This window comes from Morone saxatilis, unplaced genomic scaffold (genome assembly GCF_004916995.1).
Source record: "Morone saxatilis isolate NCDOM2014 unplaced genomic scaffold, NCSU_SB_2.0 Contig23, whole genome shotgun sequence".
In the NCBI taxonomy this organism is placed as follows: Eukaryota; Metazoa; Chordata; class Actinopteri; family Moronidae; genus Morone; species Morone saxatilis.
The window spans coordinates 14,683,907-14,706,478 of NW_023339796.1; the positions used below are offsets into that span (position 1 = coordinate 14,683,907).

At 40.4% G+C, this 22,572-nt stretch overlaps 2 protein-coding genes across 9 annotated transcripts in view; both read left to right on the plus strand.

Annotated features, from left to right (window-relative positions):
* Positions 1-22,572, plus strand: part of map2k2b (mitogen-activated protein kinase kinase 2b) — a 26,592-nt gene continuing 4,020 nt past the window's right edge. Inside the window, exons 1-12 of one of the 3 annotated variants that reach the window (XM_035671535.1) lie at positions 1-895; positions 993-1,203; positions 1,760-1,906; positions 2,583-2,660; positions 2,845-2,896; positions 3,146-3,270; positions 3,416-3,629; positions 4,051-4,103; positions 4,224-4,285; positions 4,450-4,495; positions 4,728-4,852; positions 9,653-9,668. In XM_035671535.1, coding sequence (XP_035527428.1) covers positions 807-895; positions 993-1,203; positions 1,760-1,906; positions 2,583-2,660; positions 2,845-2,896; positions 3,146-3,270; positions 3,416-3,629; positions 4,051-4,103; positions 4,224-4,285; positions 4,450-4,495; positions 4,728-4,838 — 1,188 coding nt within the window. In that variant the 5' untranslated portion in view covers positions 1-806 and the 3' untranslated portion in view covers positions 4,839-4,852; positions 9,653-9,668. Of the gene's footprint in view, positions 896-992; positions 1,204-1,759; positions 1,907-2,582; positions 2,661-2,844; positions 2,897-3,145; positions 3,271-3,415; positions 3,630-4,050; positions 4,104-4,223; positions 4,286-4,449; positions 4,496-4,727; positions 6,181-9,652; positions 9,669-22,572 lie in introns of those variants that run through there. The other 2 variants (XM_035671534.1, XM_035671533.1) reach the window with 2 other exon arrangements.
* Positions 9,877-22,572, plus strand: part of tcf3a (transcription factor 3a) — a 24,502-nt gene continuing 11,806 nt past the window's right edge. For 2 of the 6 annotated variants that reach the window (XM_035671526.1, XM_035671530.1), the window contains exons 1-8: positions 9,877-10,423; positions 13,832-13,928; positions 14,308-14,380; positions 19,726-19,799; positions 20,499-20,574; positions 21,249-21,289; positions 21,455-21,590; positions 22,031-22,080. In XM_035671526.1, the coding sequence (XP_035527419.1) occupies positions 13,875-13,928; positions 14,308-14,380; positions 19,726-19,799; positions 20,499-20,574; positions 21,249-21,289; positions 21,455-21,590; positions 22,031-22,080 (504 nt within the window). In that variant the 5' untranslated portion in view covers positions 9,877-10,423; positions 13,832-13,874. The remainder of the gene's footprint in view (positions 10,424-13,831; positions 13,929-14,307; positions 14,381-19,725; positions 19,800-20,498; positions 20,575-21,248; positions 21,290-21,454; positions 21,591-22,030; positions 22,081-22,572) is intronic. The other 4 variants (XM_035671525.1, XM_035671529.1, XM_035671528.1 and 1 more) reach the window with 3 other exon arrangements.

The following is a 22,572-nucleotide window of genomic DNA, read 5'->3' on the forward strand; positions in this document are numbered from 1 at the left end:
CGTTATACCGGGCAGTGAGAGTGCTTCTGGGCCCCTGTACTGCGCCGCGCCCCCACCTCTACTGCCGATACTCCCGGTGTCTGTCTGCCTGTCTGTCTGTAGCAACCACACACACACCTGCCAGTGCCAGCGGAAAGACGGGGCAAGCATAACCAGACAGCTCAGCCCCACTAGGCTGATGTTTCTACCTTAAACAACTGGGTGTGGATCCGAACAGGAAGCGTTTGTAAAGTCGCTTGCTATCAGCTAAGTTAGCAGTCAGCAGGTGAAGTTAGCTCGCCGGCTAACTAACGAGAAGTGTTTCTAGTAATGGCTCTGGTTTTGCAAATATTCTGTCTGCCGTTGCGTTGTAGTTAGTTCAGCGTGTGGGGGTTTAAAAGTCACTTTGTTTCGCGTTGGTTCCGTGTGATGCTAATGCTAGTTGATGCTAGTCACCGTGCTAACCAGTACGGCTCTTAATTTACAGCAACTAATCCCGCTAACGTCAACTAAACATTAGCCAGCGAGCTAAAGTTAGCGTTGCACTTCCCTACTCTTTTAAATCACTTGCGGTTTTGTTCGTCGTGCTGTGAATCAGAGAGGGGTCGTTGGTGCAAGTGTGAGGTCATATTATTCAACCTTAGCTGTCCAAACTAATAACTGACAGGAAACGTGAAGTTAAAAGATTGTTAGTCCAGATAGCATCTAGCTACAGCTGATCGCACACATTGCGTTGCCTCTACGTGGAGAGGGCTTAAGATCAGTAGATTAGCATTTATATCTCGGTTAAAAAGTGTCAGCAGCTCATAGTTTGTCCACAAGTGAGTATGGCTCCTAAAAAGAGACCAGTGCCCTTAACCATTGCTCCTCCTGGCGATGGGCTATCCACCTCCACCAACTCGGATGTTGCATCTGAGTAAGTTATTCCACTAACCACATTAATATCCTCATAAATACGTCAGGAATTTGTGTCAAATGAACGTCTTATTTCTGTTCTGTGTCCTTTTTCTCAGGGCCAATTTAGAAGCACTTAAGAAAATATTGGAAGAGTTGGACCTGGATGAGCAACAGAAGAAAAGGTTAGAAGCTTTCCTTACCCAGAAGGCCAAGGTTGGCGAGATGAGAGATGATGACTTCCAGCGCATCTGTGAGCTGGGCGCTGGCAATGGAGGAGTCGTCAATAAGGAGTGCCACAAACCTTCAGGAATAATCATGGCCAGAAAGGTGAGCCACATTCACACTACTTAACTAATGATGTGAACACATTCCTCTGATGTTGCTGTATGGCTTTACATCCTCAGCTTGTGGGTGTTAGCTGAGGTGCCTCTAAATTAGTTAGATTACATTTTTCCTTGTTGTTCTTTTTATTGCATTACATTATGATGCTTCATGTCTGATGCTTTAGTCATGTTATATTCAAGTTGCTCTCATTAAGCTCTGGGTACTGTACTAGGCCTTTGACCACACAGATACATGTAGGTTTTTAAAGTGTACAATGGGACTTCTTTTTCCATTTGGTTCACAGTTTTATAACAGGACAGGTACTTGTAAGGTCTCTGCATTTGTTTCATATCTGCAGAAGGGCTTGTGCCTGAAAGATCACATGGTGGTATATCAAAAAATGTTCATGGGAGCATTATCTAGTGTATAGAATCTATTTTTCTGTTTTTCATATGATTTATTGCACTTGGTTGTGCATATGAACTGTGATTTCAACATGTTGATCATGTACCAACTAGTCATCCATAAAACCAGTATAACAATTTTCTTTCCTGTTCAGCTCATTCATCTTGAAATCAAACCGGCTATCAGAAACCAGATTATCCGAGAGCTTCAGGTGCTACATGAGTGTAACTCTCCCTACATTGTGGGCTTCTATGGAGCATTTTACAGCGATGGAGAGATCAGCATCTGTATGGAAAACATGGTGAGAGAATTAGGAGTGAAGTGACTTTGTGGGGCGGTGGCCGGTTAAGGTATTATGGGTATTTCTTTATCAGTCACAGGGAAATTATTTTCTTTTGGCACCTTTGCACATTTTGTCCTATATATCCAATGCTGAAGGTCAGGTACAGAAAACCTTTAACCATCTTTGAGACCTAGTTTGGTTTTTTTGCTTGTTTCAAGGAACATGACATTTAATCAAGGAGATAATAGTAGTTCCTTCATGGCCTTTCTATATGTACATGTTTCATCACCATAATTTATTTTTATATTGCATTATTGTTAAACAGCAATAAATAAATGGTTCAAATGCTAATCTTAAATTCTCCTTAATGTGGTTCAGATTTTACCTAATTTGTATGTTGTTTTGGACAAAAGCGTCTGCCAAATGAGTTGATACAAATTTAAATGGCCTCGAATGTGATTTTATGGCAAAGTTATTGTGGTAATCGTGACTACACAGTTCTGTACTGGACATTTTCTTGAAAAAAAATAATTTCCCACATATTAAAAACCACTATATTTACCTAGCAAATCATGTACTCATGTGTCAAATAACACTAATGGGAAAGATAGGATCTTCTGAAATTCCATTTTAGACAGGATGTATTTTAGCAATCTGTATTATGATTCTTTTTTTGTCTCACTCTGTTGTGTAGGATGGTGGATCTCTGGATCAGGTGCTGAAGGAAGCAAAGAGGATTCCTGAAGAGATTCTGGGCAAAGTCAGCATTGCTGTAAGTGTATGGTTAGCTTCTGTATTAGTAGTATTGTCATATCACATTATTTGCGTTATTGAAACAATGGTTACTTTAAATTGTTCTGTTTGGATAGAATCAAAATAAACATTGTGTTTCTGGCTGTTGTTTTCAGGTTATTTGCAGTCATTGACTTGTGTAATTTCTTCTTTCTTTGAAACAGGTTTTGAGGGGGCTTGCCTACCTAAGAGAAAAACACCAAATCATGCATAGAGGTACTCGTTTTTCATGGAGTTAATGACAAATGCTTGTATTGCATTACATGAAGTTTCATCTGTATGCATAATTCACAATAGCAAGGTTCATTGTATTTTGTTAAATTTGCATGAACCTCATACATGTGGTCAAATAGAGCTATACAGTATTCAGTACTATGGTTGGGTAAAGAAAGTCCCTTTTGGCTGTATATTGTTGTAGATTTCCAGTCAGGTAGAGTTTGTGGAACATATCCTTTTTGCCTGCAGATGTGAAGCCTTCAAACATACTGGTGAACTCGCGTGGGGAGATCAAGTTGTGTGACTTTGGTGTAAGCGGGCAGCTCATAGACTCTATGGCCAATTCCTTTGTTGGGACAAGATCCTATATGTCGGTAGGTTTGTCCTCTCTTGATTATGCTGTGAAAAGCTGAACTCAATTCAGAACTAACACCAGAATACTATCTTCCCAATTTAAGACAGTGAGCCAAATTTCCTTACATTTGTTGATATAATGTTATTTGTTGGTTTGCTGTGTAGCCTGAGAGGTTGCAGGGAACACACTATTCCGTGCAGTCAGATGTGTGGAGTATGGGGTTGTCCCTTGTAGAGATGTCAATTGGACGCTTCCCCATCCCTCCTCCCGATGCTAAAGAACTGGAGGCAATATTTGGACGTCCCATCTTGGATGGTAGTGAGAGAGAGACACACAGCACTTCACCAAGACCCAGACCATCAGGCAGACCTGTCAGCGGTGAGCAACACACACAATTGAACAATTTTCTGTTTTTAAACTGCAATAAGTGACTTTGCTTTCAGGCCGCTCTAGGAGGCAACATGAGAAAGGTATACCAACCTGGCCAGTCTGTGCTTGCTGAATGCCACAAGGGAGAGTTTAGCTTTGTGATTCAAGTTTCATCTGAGCTCTCAGTTGCTGCTGTGGAGGCAACAGTTCGCATTTCATTTTTATGTTTTGATTCATCTGTTCCTGTTGGTAGAAAACTATATTTCTGCCATTGGAATCTAATTTATGGCAAAATAGGAGAAATCTTCCATGTGCAGGATCTTATTGCAGGATCAAGTTTAATTGAGGCTGATACAGTTAGTGTGAATTTAACAGCCTTTTCTTGAAATGTTGTGAATATAAAACACATTTACCATGGCTCCTTTTCCAGGTCATGGTCCTGCAATGGCAATCTTTGAACTACTAGACTACATAGTAAATGAGGTAAGAATCTAAGAACTTGTCCAAAGAAAAACAAAACATTCTTGGAAAATCAGGAAGGTGTCCCTCTCAGCGATTGGTTATATGATGAGATGTTCATTCAACTTTCTTTCTATATTTCAGCCCCCTCCCAAACTACCACATGGCGTCTTCACCTCTGATTTCCAAGACTTTGTGACGAAGTGGTGAGACAACATTTTAGTCTGAAAACATTACCCAGTTGTCCTTGATGTACACAACTTCATTTACGAGCGTGGACTTCGTTTTCAGAAGTTGACATACACATTTAATTTAGTGTTTTGTGACAAACTTGATGGATGAAAAGCTCTCTCTCTCCTGTTATTTTCAGTCTCATCAAAAATCCAGCAGACAGGGCTGACTTGAAAATGTTGACGGTGAGTGTCCTCAATTGGTGTAAGGTGCAAGTTTGAATTTAAACTCTCACCTTTCTCTTTGAGCTCATTTGAACTGGGAACGTGCAGTATCTTACAGGTTGAAGCAACAAACACAAACTGGCACTGGGGTTAAACTCATTTTGTCATATTTGTAAAGTCTGCAGCTTTTAAATTCTGAAGTTTTTAATGTCCAGTATCTTATTTGCAAATGATTGTGTTTGTTTTGTTGCAGAACCATACGTTTATCAAGCGGTCTGAGGCGGAGGAGGTAGACTTTGCTGGCTGGCTTTGTAAAACGATCGGGCTGAACCAACCTAGAACTCCCACTCGCACTGCAGACTAAACACACACACACACAGTATGTACATGTAAAAACATGGAGAAGCTGCTGCCTATACATACACACCTTGTTTGCCACATCCTCCCTCAGGTGAACCTCTGAAGTCTCCATCTATGTAAGCCAGTTGATCTCACGCTAGGAAAGATACTGTATCTACAGTTTGCACCTTTTTGTGGATATTCAGTATACAGGGATTCAATTATCCATAAACATTCCCTCTTAAATCAATGAAAACATAATTTCTCTGAATGTTTATTAGCAACGCAGAGAACATTGGTCGTCACTAATTTGTTAGTTTCAATTCAGGATTTCTCATTTGGAGAATAGTTGTTCTATTGGAATCTTATTATAAATTATATCCTTTGCATTTAATTTATCACAGGTATTACAACCATGCCTAGTGTTCAGCACTGCTGCACTATTTTACCTTGTTTGGCCAATAAACGCCAAAATTAGGCTTTTGTTCAGCCTCCTCCACCATCCTACAGTCATACATACTGTTCATACTGTTTAAAAACTGGAAAAGATATCCCTTATAAGCACATTAAAATGCATATAATAGCTGTGTAATTTTGTAACCTGTCTTTTTCAATTCTTCATTTCAGTTTTCTTTTCCTCTTTTCCCTCAGAAGTGTTCTGGGGCGTACAGCACGAGTGTGTCAATCCCAGTTATTACAATCACGGTTAAGCATCTGTACATGTGTACAGGCAGATACATATATGCATTTGGTTGTATATGTGTTATGCAAGCACATTGAGAAATGTTAGAATACGTTTATTTTATTAAACAGGTCGGGTTATGTGTGTCTGTGTTAGCAAGAGATGATTGAGTCTAGGAAGGTTTTTTTTGTATTTGTTGACGTGATTGATTTTTACAAATTTTGAGATGTCTTGAGGTGAAGCACAATGTTTAAAACATTTCAGCATGACCCTCATGTCAAAGCCAAAAATAAAAAAAATAACCTTGAATGCGCCCTCTGCTCTCTCTGTATGTTTTCAATTTAAAGCAGCATCCTCAGCTTGTTCTGGTACCATAGCCTGGACAGAAGCTGCTGTAACAAGACTGCTTTTATGTCTGAGTAAGCTGCATTGTGACTCACTGAGCAGTCTCAGTGGAAACAAATGGTCACTTCTTTGTATTTGCTATAATACAAACAGGACATGCATTTGCCATTGAAGTGCATCCTGTGTTGTGGCAGGAATTAGGCATTTTGCTCCTTTGTTTGGTTCCATATGTGTACTTCCCCCTTTTAATGGTATAAAGATGTAGATGATTTTTATGGTAAAATCATCAAAAGCTTTGTCTTTAGAGAGTCCTAATTGTTATTAAATGGAATGTATAACACACAGATGTCTTCATTTGCCAAAATGTCTTACACTAGTTTCACCAGAAGGGGGAAGCATATCAGGTGAAATGCACTAAAGTATGCTTCCAAACTGAAATATCAAAATATATTTAGTATTCTGTGTGTGTGGTTTACTGTGTATACATTGCTTCAACTAAGCCAACCCATGACTGAAAGCAATAGCAGGATAATGAATTAAAGCCCTGCTGAAATTCATGAGTCCTCCATTTAAATTACAAGCACAATGATTCATCTGTTTGGCTCATGTGTGGAGTGATAATGAAATGTCTTCTTTTGAATGTCTGTCAACTTCATGCTGCAAGTGTGAGGCCTTGATCTCAGAGACAGACGTAGTGTTGCAGCATGTGGGGTGGCTAAGTCTGAGCAATGTTGATGGGAGGGGGACTACTGCAGCAGAAAAACAGCAAAGTCTGCAGTCATTAATATGCAAATATGCAAATTAGAGGGTAATTAAGATTGGGCGTTTGTCAGTGGCTCTTTGATTGCTAATGAATTCAAATCTGCAAGAAAGGGGGAGGGGATGATGAGCTAAAAATGAGTAGAAAGAACAGGACGGTATTGTGTTTTTTCTTGCAAGAAATGAGAAAAAGAGGTAGTTAGTAGTCTGGAGGATGTAAAGGCCGTACTGAACAGAAGAAATACCGAGTATTGCTGCTTCAAGGAATCAAATAAAAAGATGACGACGGCCACCCAAAAATTATTTTAAAAAATCACACATGAAAAATACACTAACGATTATGTTAAAATGTTCAGTTTGTGCACCAGCAGAAGCTGCAGCTTTTAACAGAGAGGAAGACGGGCCTGTGAGCCAAGACAATTAACCATGTATACTGTCACTGAGCATTCAACATGGCAGGCTAGAGCCTCTGCGGGAAGGTAGAGAGATTTCTGCTCATTAAGAGTGATGTGGCTGACCCCTGTTGAGAGAGATGCTCAGGTATCTTGGCGGTGGGTGGGGGTGTGTGTGTGTGTGTGTGGTGGCAGCAGCATGCTGTGTGTCACAAACAGTGTTATTTTCATATTTTTGTCAAACGGGGGGCCTGCAGTTCACACACGAGCACACACTGCTGTTATTGCTGTTTCAGTGGTCCCTTGACACTTGTACATCTTCCTCCCTGGCATGTGAAATGAGGATATGTATACAAGGGATAAAAACAAATTAAATGTTGTGAAAAATGGGGTAAAACAGCTGTTCTTGTCACCTTATGGCATAATGACTTTCTCACAGCGCTGCAGTGTATTTCACAGGGCTGAACACTGACCACAGAAATGCCACTGCCTACGATACCCAGTCAGAAATACGCTAAAATATTCATTGAATCCGAGTGGGAGTATGATATTTATATTGAATACATTCCCAAAATGCTTGAGCCAGGATTGTTAAGCACAAACACTGAAACGAATATATTTGGAATGGGGTGATAGCAGCTGATCCTAGCCCCGCTCTGTTTGGTGTGTGACTAGCAGTGGAGAACATGAGTGTGTTTGTGTGTGAGAGAGGGGGCTGTATTTTTCACAGGAAACAGGAAACCAGAAGTCATAACAGGATGCCCCAGGTTTTCATACTGTACCTGATGCGTGGGTGGCTGCATGGGGGTAACCCATTTACAAAGATATAGGTCTTGTCTAGAAGAAGAGAGAGCCCAGGAAAGAGTGGGTGGAGAGGAGGGTACACATTTGGGGGTTAGGAAAATGGAGTTCCACTCTAAATATAGATTTTTTTTTTTCTTTCTTGCACCTTACTGGCAACCTTGATGTTGTTTTGCCTCCATGCTGTTCGTCCTACTTTTTAAAAGGCAACAAACCAAACATTGTTTGATGTTTTGTGTAGAGTTGCGATATGATCACTTCCATGGCAAATACATGCACCTTCTTTCCCCAGGTGTACTGTAGGAGCTTCACGAGTGAATCGGTGATATGAAACCAGTTTTGTCATAATGAGGTTGATCTGCTCATACTGACTGCTCCTTACCCTGTTGCAAAAGTATAGAGCTTAGTTGTACCCGTACTGCCTTACTCATTTTACTGCATTTGTCTTTAACAATGCAATTATAAGCATGCATTGCCTGTTCTTGGAAAAAAGAAAATCTGTGTTACATTGTTGTACATTTATTTAGTTCTAAAAGGATAACATGATAACCAATCTTTAGTCCCACTGTTAATGACATACAGGTTTTGTGTTTGAGTTGCATGTGTGCAGGGCTTGCTGAGCGTGAGTGTGTGTGTGCGTGTGTGTGTGTTTGCGAACCACAAAGTGGATGGCTGAGTTTTCTCGTAAAGGCCAGCACAGATGTTATTTAGGTTGTTTCCCCTCAAACCAGTTGGGGTTTTCTTTAGAAAGTCTCAAAACAAACACTCACATTAACTGCAGCCTTGTTTACATAACCACCAAAGGTACAACTCATGAAAAAACAGCAGCCAGGCCCTTTCTGTGAACTAGATGCTGGCTCATGCTGTAAGTGCTTGTGATTCTAGTCCAACAAAAGAAACTAGCTGTACTGTTACTTTTTATCTGCAACTTTCTTTCTCTCTCTCTTTCATGCAGACAAAAACCCTCATGCATTCATTCACACGCTGAAGCATTTTCTAACTGCATTTCTTTATTTCTAAACTAAAACTGGTGGATAAATGATGAAAACGTAATGATATATAGGCCACTGTGAAGTCAATAAGTATTTCTCAGAGATGTTTTCATATCATTTTTAAACTACAGATGTTATCTCATTTAACAGCAGTGTTGCAGTTATATATATAATATTATATAATGTATATGGTATACCCACTTAAATCCCCTCTGCATGTCACTCAGTAGTGTTCTGTGAGCTGAAGGCATGACACATAGAATTATGAGTGGATGGAGTAAGGAATAAGGAATATTACACTAATAATGTATAATTACATAGTTATCTCACCTGTCTGTGGGCCAGTATTGATTTGCAAAATCTACACCTCCTCTGTGGTTAATGTTGATTACATAATGATCCATACTCCCTGAAGTCAAGCAGCACAGATTAAGTGACGATGTGCAAATACTACTGGCCAATTTTTGTGTGAGCTAAATATACAAGAGTAGTGTCACATGTCACTGTTTATAACAGGGCGTTTATCCTTCGCTGGATGAAACTTTGGGCATAAATTAGGAGTTACCCACTTCTCCAGACACCACTGCCTAACACTAAACTGAATTAACACTACTGGGGGGGAAAAATGGCATTGTGAATACATTATGATATTGAGCATTGCAATATTATACATAGTTATATATATATATATATAAAGGCTTTTGTGGATAGTAGATATTGTTTGCAGGGATTTATTCGTAGCAAGGTCACTCCATAATCTGGTGTCTTTGGCCATGAAGTTAGACAGCATGGCCAACAATCCACCCTAAGAGAAACTTTATTACAATCTTATCCGTGTTTGGCATAACTGAGCATTGTGGTCTCTCTTACACACACACACACACGCACATGAACATTTTTGTAGCGCAAGCACAGTTAACAGAGCAAAATTAAAGCGCAAGCCACCCGTAGGCAACATGAGACTGCCCTAAAAGGTTGATGATGAAACATATTTGGACGCCCCGCTTGCCAATCAAATGATCGTCGTACCCCATTGGTCCTCCCTCCGATATTATCATTCCATCCTCTACTGGCGTTGTCTGTTGGGCTTTCCGCTATCCTCCTCCGCCAGTCGAGGTAGATCCCCGCGAATCGGCACTCCGATCGTTTTGTGTCTCCTCCACTGGGCACAAAACGGTGACATTTTGCTATATTTAAGACAATCGCCGCGCTGGCACAAAAACCAGCTTACAACCCGCTTCGTTTCGGTTACTTCGTTTTAGTGACGACTGGACACGGTTGATGTTTGAGCGTCCATGTCCTCCCGTAGGCTGTGCTGCGGACGGATACTCGGAGTGAACCGACAATGTGGAGGCTGTTAAAATGTCTACTTGGAAAATGAAATGGTTACAATTTCTCTCACAATAAGGCAAACGGGGCGACACGAGAGTTATGGTTTGTTTTAGAAACGTGTTTTTAGTTTCGTGACGAAGACAACAAAGAGTCGAGGCGGCGGAGGAGTGGTTCATATATCGCCTTTCCTCATTTTCATCAAGCCCACGGTCCGGACCACGGGGAGAGGATCCTATCCCTAACTTTGTTTTTCTCTCTACTCCTGCCGTTGATTTCTCCCTGTTGGATGCCACACAATTGAACCCAGGTGAATATGTGAATAAATATACATTCCTAGCAATCATATGCACGTCGAAAATAAGTTGTGAGCCACGTTGTTACCGGAGTAATGATCAAGTTTTTAAGCGCATCGGTTCAAGTTGTACCGAGTGTCCACAGCCGGGGAGAAAGCGGGGGTCTCGGATTTTCGTCCCTTCGGCCTTGGCGAGCTGGTCGTGCTTACTACTGAGTATTACTAGCTTAATGTATGGTGGAAAAAATACTTTCTTTGTTCACTTCGGTGGGCTATAACGTTACAGCACATTATCATAATACGAGCCAGAGTTGGCTCCCCCGGGGTTTTTTACCGTGTGCACCGTTAGTGCTCGTATGGAGGTTTTTCTTCTAGCCGATAACCGTGAACACAGGCGGTCGTTGTTGGGTTGTTTGAGCTTTAACAGTGCTGCTGGTGTGCTAACACTGCAATGTCTTCTGCGTGTTATCGAGAGGTTAGAGTTTGCCTAATGTGTGTAGGGTCGCTATGCTCGTGAGTATGAAACACAGATGTCGTGCAATGATAATAAAATCTTAGTTTAAAGTATAACTCCGGTGTTATTTTTACCCCCCCCCTCCTCCTCCTCCTCCCTCCTCCACCTCTGCCAACAACAACCACTATGTTACAAGGCAAGAACCAGCTAAAGCCTCGTTTACTCCACCCTGCATCATTTAAAATACATTTTTTAACCATTATTTAAATACATTTCGGCTTTTATTCTCATTTTTGTCGCGTTTTGGCCACTAAACTGAAAGTTTGGTGGCCCGAGTCTTTGTGTTCATCAGTGTCCCATTCTCCTGCTCGACGTGAGGGCAGGCAACAGGTTTTTTTTCTAAGGTCCTTTTAAACATCCCGCAGGGGTTTAAGCCCTCGAAAACACATGCTATCGATTACATTGACTGTGTCTTATTTGACGACCAGGTATGGGGATGTTGTGGGGTTATTTCGGCCTTAAAACTTTTCTCCAAATGGTCAGGCCGAAGGTGGGGGTGCTCAAGACAAGCGTATGCAACTTCCATTTGTTAGGAGGGGCTAAAACACTTATCCCCCATTTTGACCTCAGCTCAATGAGAGACTGAAATTACTGGATTATGTAGTGTCAAAACATTTTGGCTTGTATTTATGTGATAGCACATTAGTCGTTACTCTTTAATTTTGGGAGTATTACCAGTTTGTACCACTGTTTCCATTGTTTTTCCCCGTTAGACTAGAAAGTAATGGTTTCTTCCCTTTTGAATGCCTTTAGACTCAGATACCGTTGTTATTTTAGAGTTCACACTGTAGACACACTGATTTCTTTGTGTTGTCTTTGTCACAGTATTACGTGATTATAAACAAAGTAGGGAGATTATTTCCAGGAGGAGTAACACTCCTATTATGCATACAATATTTGTATAAACATTTACTTAATTTTAACATGAGATATATATATATATATATATATATATATAGTCACATCTTAAGTTAGCCAAATGACTATACAGGCTATCTACTATAGTATAGGTACTAATGAGGTAATACGTACACCCGGTACTATAAGTAAGATACAACGCTAATTATGCTTCTATAGTTTGAATAGGTTAAACAACTGAAACTAATTGGCTTTTCCAGTTTCTAGTGTTTTATTTTAGACTGAAAGTGAATCTTAAGTCATATGCTGAAAATGATACTGAGTTATATGAGTGGTAGCAGTGAAATCATCTGACAAATGCACTTCAGGTCCTGGGAAATATCCGCCCCCTCCTAATTGTTGAAATTGTTTAAGATACTCAAAGGGGTTGTTCACTTTCAACAAACCGATGGACAAAATAACAGGAACAAATATCCCAATGCAATAGATTTTACACATTTGGAGTATCTCATAGTGGTCAGCTTTTGTTGATTGACTGTAAAAAGTATTAATTTAATCCTATAGACATGTTTCAGCTTATAGTTTGATGTGTTATTCATTATTATTGTCCATATTGCTGACAGATCAGTACCCAATGGTCTCTTTCCAGGTAAATGTACAGAGGAACACAGGATCTGCATTGTTCCTGAACACACAATTATTTAAAGTGACAAAGGCTCAAATATAATGACAGCATGTTCCAAACTCAGGAAAACGACATTATTTTAGCAGTACAGTGGCCACAAGAAATCCTTAAATGACACCAACTGAAAGACACTGTGTGTGTTTGTGTATGTGTATATCTGCATGACATGATCACAAACTCTAAATTCAATCAACACCTTTGACTACAAACAATATCATAACATGATGATTTGTCCCTGCTGGATTTACTGCAGTGCTTTTGTATTGCAAAGTGTCACTGCTGATTTGCCCACCACATGTAAAAATGATAGCTACACACACGGGCTATATTTGCTTCGATACAGGGAGGTCATATAGTACATAGTACATTGCCTATTTGAGAGTCCAGATAGTGGTGTTATTACTCTAAACGTTTTTCAAAAGGACTGTGGGAGCAGGTTGACTTTTGAGGTAGAGGAAGCTGCCATGTCCAGAGCCTGACCAGCAACCAGCGCTGTGTGGCCTGTGGCTGAACTGTGGGCACCCATGTCAGATGTGGGCTACCAGGGGAACTCTTAGAACTGGCGGCATCTTTTAGTACTTGGTCACTCCTCTGAATGAATGTGCTACTAGAGGGGTAATTCTATCTTACAATGTAGGCATTAGTTATTCAGGTTTAACTGTACCATTGGTTGAAAGGTTATCCCAGTCCTAGTAATGTCAGGCTTCTCACATTGTTTGAGTTCTCACTGTCTTATTGAGCAGATTGCATGCTTTTGAGTCATCTACCTGAATTATTATCTAATAAGAATTGATAATAGATTGACATTGTGATGCCAGTCTAGACATTGGTGTTGTAATATTTCCTGTTCATAATGTAAGATGTTGTGTTTTTTTTTTTTTTTACAATTGCAGTCTTACTCTTATAATTTTCGACATCCTTCCTGTTGGCCTCGACCACATTTTATTTACCAGCTTTATTGTTGAGATATGGGACAAAACAGCACCATTAGACACAACTTTACAAGGGAAGAGGCAATAACACAGGCACCAGGGCAGGTTTAAACAAGTCTCCCGCGTAACTATATTATCTCAACCACTCATTTGTACGTGAAAAGCAAGACACTTCTAATGCTCAGTCGCCTGCTCCCTTATATAGCTGCTCACCTGCACCTCAACCATGAACGTTCACTGGTTGTTTTGAGTGGACGGTTTGGGTAATAATTTCAATGTTAGCCTTAATTTTAATTGTGGTTGCCCCGCATGTGCATAGCCGTTTCTAGTGGTGCTGTGTCCCCATATAAATAATAAATAAATATTGCGCATCCCTAGCTAACCGTCTTCCAAATGGAAAAATATACTGATATTTTTCTTACTTCTGCTTGTAGTCGCTTGCTAAGACTGAAAGGGCCAAGTGAACAGCAGCAGAGAATGGCTGCAGTGGAAACCGACAAGGAGCTCAACGACTTGCTGGATTTTAGCGCGGTAAGATCTCTCTGAAGATTGCTTGAGTAATTGCTTGAGTGTACTTACTGTAAGGGTCATTCTATGCTGATGTTACTTTCATATTTGGTCCTGAACAGTTGTCATGTAGGTTGAAATGTGAGTGAATATCTGGGCATCCATGAGGTCAGTCGGTCAGGGTTTGAAGGATTGCAGCGTGATTACATCAGCCACATTTTTACGAGTCTGTTGTTGTTCTGTCGCTTTAATTTTAGTAAAACTGGAATGTATAGATTGTTTCATATAGCTGTTAGCTAGATAGAATAGTAAATTACAACCGTATATACCTTTGCACAAGGGAAAAGATTACAGCTCAGTAAAGTCTTAGATGGACTGTAACCGTTAATTTCTCTGATTTCAGATGTTTGAGCCTCCAGTTTCAAACGGCAAAAACCGGCCGACTACTCTCGGCAGCAGTCAGTTCGGAGGTTCAGGTAAGACGAAAAAACTTTTTCTTTCTTTTAAAAAAAGATTTTTCTTTTGTTCTTTGCTTCCCAACTAAAATACATGCTCTATTCTTAAGGATCGGAGATTCTTGATTACAAAAAATAAATGTTATGACAAAAAAAATAACATTTCACTTTCTCTCACCTAAAGTTAGTGTTGAAATGTACTTATTGGTGTGTAATGCAGTAAGCATGACAATAATTTCGTCTCACTGCTCCACCCACATTCATTCATGATGTTTTGAATGGTAATAGAAAAGGAAATTGTTCCTTTTCTCCACTTTTCTCATGAATTGTGTTTCAGATCACAGATTACTGTAAGAAACCTCAGGAAAGATTGCCAGGTTACTTTATGTTATGTAGATCAAGCGTCATCTCCTCTACACTTCCTCATCCTCGCCTTGCAGGTGTCCCTTCCCTCACCTTCTCAGCTGTTGCCATTCAATCACTTAAGGACAAAGGCAGAGGGTGGGGGTTTATGGGAACCACCCAATTAATCTCCTCTGCTTACCTTTTGACCAAGTTTATTCCCTTGTCCTGCAATCTCACACCCTACTTTTCCCTTTCACATAGCTCATTTTCACCGAGCTATTATCCATTCTCATGATGAATTTCACCTACAGTCAGTTTTAAGACATGCATGCAGCTCACCATAAACAAACAGCCCCAGAGATCCTCAAGATAAGACTTTCCTTTATTTTGTGGGACATTTTTTGTATTGTTGTGACACAAAAAGTGGTTGGCTTTTAAAAATGTCTGCCTGTCCGTCTCTTTTCCTACTGAAGCCGATTCTCTTGCTCCACATGGACCTTTGTATTTCACCCTCGTATCTCTAGAAGTGCAGTAGGTCTTTCGGCTGGCAATAGAAATGAAACAGGATATTGAAGCTAAGATGAAAGACAAGGCAAGTGGTGGCGGGGTGGAGTATAGGGGGCTCTATTTCTTCTATTCACTTGAGGGCCACTTACATGTTCTTTTGTCACTGCAAGGTGTGTGCTTACAAAAAAGACACGATGTTATCAATACAACGGCTGCTCATGGCATTGTCCCTCAACCTTGAAATTATACTTCCCCCAAAATCTATCCTTTTGAGTATCAAACACTCGCCCTGGCTGGCTGTAAAAATTGAGTAGTTTGGGTTTTCATGAAGAACAGATACTGTGGTCTGCTTGAATTCATGTTATTTGCAGTGCATTCCCATAGTGATACATTTCCACAGCAGGAAATAGTTTGTAGTTCCTTCATGCTACACACATGGAAAGAGAGAATCAAATTAATGTAGTAACATTAAAACAAGATATAAAGTTTTTATATATTTTTTTTTTTTTAAATAATTCTATAGTGCATCTTTTGAATTTCTGTCTGGGCAGCAGTAAACGGCAGTAACGACACAGCTTTCCTTTAAGAGTCATATAAGATCACAACCAACCTGATGTCTGTGCCTTTAACTAGTAAGCCAGAGCCAGGAAGCAATAAGCCTAGCTTAGCATCAAGACTGGAAGGAGGGGGAATGGATAACCTGGCTCTTTTTGTAAAATTCAAAAACTCCCCTACCAACACCTCTAAAGCCTCCTAAATGTTACACACTGGACCTTTTAACAAGTTTTATTTGTTTGTTTGATCTGTACACAAACAATCCATTGCTGGATATTCATGGAGCACACATGGGTAAGAAAAATGCACCTCAGGGTGCAACTCATGTCACTGTCTTGTGTAAATAGTTAACTGCTTTTGTACTTACTTAAAGCTGTGCTATCATAAAAATAGTTTCAAAGAACCTGACATGGCCAAACTTCTTTTTGTGGAGCAGCTGCCACGTGTTTTCCTTATAGAGTCAGTCCTTTTCCCCCCCAGTATGGTTAAGATTTGGGATATGTGAAGGCTTAACATGTGTTGCTGTGGGGAACCTCCCTTTTAGAGCCTTCAGTGATGATAATGTCTCTGCTCTGGTCTTATGTGCCTGTTCAATCGCTGTCACTAGTCAGTTAAAGTAATTTCCAGGGCACTTTCATTTTTTGGCCTCTGGAAACCGAGAATCCTAAAATGTATTTTTAAAGTTTTCTATGGGCTGAAATGCAGAAGGGCAGAAGTTTCATATTTGCATGAAGTGTTCCATTTTCAAACAGATGTATTAGTGAATCACAAAGACTGACAATGACAGGTAGAGTTGCTGTTTAAAATCTGAACTCCTTGCATATGTTGTTGTTGAAATGTATGTAATTTCACACAGTGTCAGAATTGGGGCATTCAAAGCTGTATATGTTAGTAAGTTAGAGTGCACTTGTGTTTGAGAAGTTACTGGTGACTCACAGGTTAAAACAGCCAGGATCTGTGTTATTGTACATTGTTCAGTATTTCATTAACAGTGTTCACTCTCTTGGGATTTGATCTGACATCATGCTTTGTGTCTGTGTGACTCACTTTGCCAAGGGAAGGAAGAAGGTGTGTAGACAAAACGGCACACTCAGTTATAGGTGCCTGGAGCTGTGTGCCTGTTAAAACCAAGACATGTCTGCAAGTTTGGTCAATGTATGTGCCGGAGCTTTGCTCATGAAGCCTATGACTCAGGCTGGCTGTCTGTTCCCAGTATCTCTTCCTGTGTAATTATAGACTAGCCATGCTTAAAGGGGCGTTGCATGCTGGGAGGAGAAGTGCATTGGGGTTCACCAGAGAATTTGTCTGATGTTACTCACCCTTTTCTCTTTCCAGTCCTGGTAGCCTGTCTGAGTCGTGCACTACTCATGGTTTTCTTGTGGTTTTGGCACTTATTGTGGTCCTAATGGAAATCATTTGTAAAAATTACCCAGGGTTCTGTACCATTTTGTCATTCAAAATGAGATTACAGTTCATACCGCTGTTTAAATCTCACTTCTACATGATAATGATTGTTAGTGCAACAGCAGTGTGATCTGTTGTATCTTCCCCAGAACACTACATTATGAACTGCGCTGGCCTAGGGGGCAAAGACAAAAACTATAACGTGTTTGAATAAGGTGAAAGAAAAAGCAACACATCACAAACTGAAAAACAATAACTTGACCAAAATTGATAGTGAGGAAGAGGAAAGAAACTTAACCAAGTGCAGGTCTGACCAAAAACATTGTGCTCGTTTAGAACATAAAAAATGCGTGTTTCATAAATGATTTGATAATGCTTTAATTATAGGCAGGGTTATAGGGGCATAAGGGGTATGGGCCTGGTTTTGTTATTTCAGTTTGATAAATAACAAAGACAGGGATATTGATACATCTTGTCTGTATTATTGATGAGATTGTATGTGTGCTATGGTCCTTGTATGAGGTCAGTCTTCTGTGTGATGTTCCTGTATCATCACCAAACTAAATGGAAATTGAAAAACAGTTTGCTCATATTGGGGGGAAAGGGCCACATTCTGCGGTCTGTTTATGTTTTTAAGAAGATGACTGTTTAGTCAAGTATTTACTTTTCACGCAGAGAAAAGAAACTTATTTATCCAACCACAACAAGGATCACACCAGCAAGGCAAAAAAACCAACTTAAAGAGACATTGTAATTCAGAGGGGAAAACCGGACATTTTAGTGTTTAACTTCATTTAAGAGAGTTGTTTGGATTCATGGAAGCAATTATGAAAACCAGCTCAGTTTTGTTCATCTGTTTATCGTCAGATCAGTTAATTACAAAGAATATGTCTGTTAATTTACATCAATTTAAATGACTCTTTACGCCTCTTAGTTCATCTTATGTCCACTCTCCCATGTCTTAAACATTTATCCCATAATTACATTTCTTTCAGGTGTGAATATTCATGTTAATCCTCCTATTATTTCTTCCACACAATCCACTGATTCCATTAAATTGGTTTACAATTTCATACACAACACCTGTTAACACTATAGTTATGTGCCCTGAAAAAAGACAGGTTATAGAGTTAGTTTAGTGGTATCCTGCTCTTAGGTGGAATGAATGGTGACAGTCTGTTTCTTTTTACTGGTGTCTTACAATTCTCAGTCCTGCTAAAGAGGGAAAAAATACCACATGTTCTTGTCTCGCTAATTAGCTTTGAATCTTTATTTATTTTTTTCAGAATGTTCTGATATGCTACATGGTTCTGAATCCATGGTAATAATGTAGGTGTGTGGCAGATGTAACACAAGTTACAATAGCCCCAAAAATTAAATCTAATTCCACTGTAACCTTACATTTTATCTGCTAGCACTGTTTGTTTGACACTGTAACTGGCTTATTTAAATTTAGTATGAGTAAGTAAAAAAGACCCCTTGAATATACAGTTTATTATGAACTTTTTTTCTGTCAGTTTCACTGTCAAAAACAAACCTACTTGTAATCCACATCTCAACAAAAGTGTAACGCAGTCACGAACACAAAACATTGAATTGGAGCCTTCATGCCCGGAGCTTGGGTACTGATGACTTACAGCGGAAACGAATGGTTCATGCATTTTCTTTATCGTCTGTGATTGACGTGGAGAGTGACAGTCAGCCATAGAGAGGGGACAAGACATTGTCTCCTTCATCTCTTATTCTGCTGGTGTCGTGCGTATAGATCACAGTTGTCACGGCAATCTAGCAGCTCTCAGCGCTGTGGACCCATCATTCTGTTCTACTGCTGATCCTGTCATGATTCTAGCCCGCCTCTACCTCCCTCCCCTCTCCCCTCTCCGTTTTTTAATTAGACAACAAAACAAAAATATGAATATTCATAGAGCTGAGCTTCATTAATATGCACAATTATGCAAATCAGTACACAATTAAGCCTCAGCTTTCCCCCAGAGATGCTGTGTTGCAGTACGAGAGGAGATTGAGAGAAAGGGGACGGGCAGGAATTTCTGCTTCACCAATCTTTAAAATCACTCCTTTCAAATACATTCACCTCTGTGAAAGCTGCTGTGCTCTGGCCTTGGATAACGTGTGTCAACTATGTAGGATTGAGACCTTGCGTCTGTGTTAAGGCGAAGGTGTAGGCCAAATGTGAGAAAATGGATGGGGGATGAATGACTGTTGCCATGGAAAATGTAAAGGAGTGGAGTGGGAGAATGAAGAATGTCGAGGATGATTCTGGGAGCCTCATACTGGGTGTTAATTATTCAAACTTCCTACAGCTCATATCCACGCTATGTGACAGCGCTGTCACTATGCTGTCTCTGTGTAAGCTGTGAAGTGAAGCTCTTCAATGGAGGTTACTTTGAGCAACATGAAAAACCTGTATCAAAGCAGGTCAACTTCATCATTCTCTGAAGTTTGACTTAGTTTTGCAAAGCCTAAGCTTAAATCCCTGTTATGAGTGTGTCAGCCTTTAGTGGTTAATAGGCCTAACCCAGTTCTTTGTCTTCCAGGTATAGATGAGAGGAGTGGGTCCAGTCCCTGGGCGCAAGGACAACAAAACAGTCCATCTTTCAACCAGGGAAGGGTACGGTTTATCCTCACTTACTACATTGAACTAATGTTAAACATCAAAAGCTATTGAAGAAACTCCATAGACTGTGTTATTAAAAATGGACGTAGTCTCCCTGACGTCACCACTAGGCTTCTGAAGAGCAGTTGTGAAGCCAGTGTGGTGGCACTGGCCGTCGATCCAAAAAGTTAACAAAGACATAAATTTAGCAATAAAGATTAAAACTGTTTTTGGTACCAGGCTGTAAACATGTTTATTTCCATTGTAAATTTGGGCCTTTATGAGGCCTTAAGGAGATCCATTACTTCTGTAGACGGGCCTTAAGTGGGCGTTCAAGGAGCTGCAGTTTTTGTTACTTCAGTGTTTGCTTCGCTTTCCAACCACGCCGGTTGCTGCTTGAGCAGCTCAAATTAAATGTATCAATTTTAGAGGGGTTACTCCCACTCAAATGACCAGATTTTCTGATCTTAACATTGGTATTGACAACTCCCAGATATCAACAACAGCATGGGTATCACTTGGGAAGATTAAACATTCTCAGTGGGACAGACGGTCTACTTGACTGATCTACCAAGATTTAATTGTTTAATTTGTACATCTTATGAAAAGGCAATTCCATCCCATATTCATCCTTTGTGTGTTAATAATGAGCTTTAGTTAATTGTATGTAGTTTGTTTTTATTTCCCTAATGCGTCTGCTGTCTTTCCCCTTAGGCTTATGGAGAAGAAGGCCTTTACAGTGAGCAAGAGGGCATTGCCTCTGCCCCCATGTTTGGACCAGGGATTGTTGGTAAGAAGGTTTAAATTGAACTAAGCTGTTTAAGCACAGACACCACAACTTTCACATCATCTTTTTTTAAAAGCTAAAGAGAATCAGGGAACTTTGGGTGTTTCTAATAATAGGACTTAATGACAGAAGAATGTACCGATTTGAAATACGCAAGTTTATATCAATGTGACTGAACCAAAACAATGAGTTGTTTGCTTGAGCGAGCAAACCGTTCACAGGTTAGAAACTAATGTACCACTTTAGGGCAAATCATATTTATCCTTAGGTGGTAATGGATGAAGGGAGCAGGGTAACCAGGGAGGATGTGGAGGAGGGGTTTGTTCGTGTGTTGCAGTTTGTGTGTTCTGGCCGGGAGGGGGTTGGGGGGGATGTAAAGGGCACCCATGCACAAACAAGGCTCTCCCTCGGGACTACGGTGGCCTGTAGCTCTCTACTGTTTAACTGTCAGGGGAGGGGACAGAGGTTGGGCACAATTGCCCTGAACCATTTATAATGGGCCAATTTGTTGTTGTTTTGCTGTCCACAGCCATAAATACCACACATCATCATATACACACAGCAGATGGGAGGCACCCAAATGGAGAAAAGGGAATGGCCAGATTGTGATTTAATATAGACATAAAAGCCCAATTTTCACGATCATGACCTGATTTTATATTCCTTTCTCCTAACAGGGAAGGCTGAACGAACACCATACTCGTCTTTTGCAACACAGGTAAATCAGTCGGAAAGGAAGGGTTTTTGCTACAGTATTTCCTTCTCTCTTCGTGCTCTTTTGGAGAAAGTCTGACCCTCACCCAGTTTTCTTTTCCTGTATCTTACTGAATGAACTTCCATATTTATTTCTTTTGACCTGTGCTTTTACACTAATTCTCTGTAGCAGGGCTTTATGTCCAGTGAGATACCCATGTCCAGTCCCAATGCCATCTCCCCATCTGGCCTGAAGTCCAACTCCCAGTTTTACTCCTCTTATGAGGGAGGCAACCATCGCAGGAGACCCTCACAGGACCCCATTGGTAAGATTGTAAAGGATTGTTTCAGGCAGTGTTGAACACAGTCAAAAGATAAATCCCGTCACAGATACTGTTTTAAAAAAAAATCACTTTTTTGCAATTTATATTTAAGTTGGTGTGTATTATCACTTCTCCTGCCGAGTTATAAAAGGTGTTAGCCATTTCACTTCTGCTTAGTTTAGAGTGAAATCACTGTGAGATCACAATGAGAAAAGTCATTGAATAACATCAGACTGAAATACCTTTTTGATTAGGCATTAATGAGTAGTCACAAGACAGATGGATAGATCGGTTCACCAGGACTTCAGAAAGAAAGGGGGGCTGCATAAATGAATCCCCTTACTGGTTGTTGTATTCTGCAATAAGCTTTTTTTTTTTTGCTATAGTGTGCTCAGTATGTTAGTGTGTGTGTGCTAATGCGATTTCACTCTTCCTCCCCTCAGAATCACAGCCAAAAAAGATCAGGAAGGTGCCCCCTGGCCTGCCCTCCTCGGTGAGTGTTAGCATCCAGAAACGTTATAGCCCTGAACTATATCCTGCAGTCAGTCCATGGGAGCCCATGTTTTCATGTTTTACGCCCCTTTTCACATTCCATTTGGCATCGTAAGCCTCTCCCTGGCTTGCAATAGAATAGCTGCAATACAGGACATCCAGCTCTTACAGCTGTGCATCTGCACCACCAAAGTGGGGAGGGAAAAAAAAAAGGAAAAGGGGGAGAAAAAGCCACTCATTCACCCAGTCACTCATTTGCAGCATGTATTTATAGTGTGTTGTATTTGTAGGCCCTTCACTTTATGGCCACATTTCTTCCCCGCTGCCAAGTATACTCGTTAGATCACTGAAGGGAATTCATACTGGGGTTTGATGGGCCTTACTCCACCTCATTTTTTCCCTCCCACTCTCGCTCTCTGGGCACCCTATTTCCTCCTCTTCTCTGTTTCTTCCTCCCCCCTCCCCCATCCTCTCTAACCCCCGCCACCTCCTT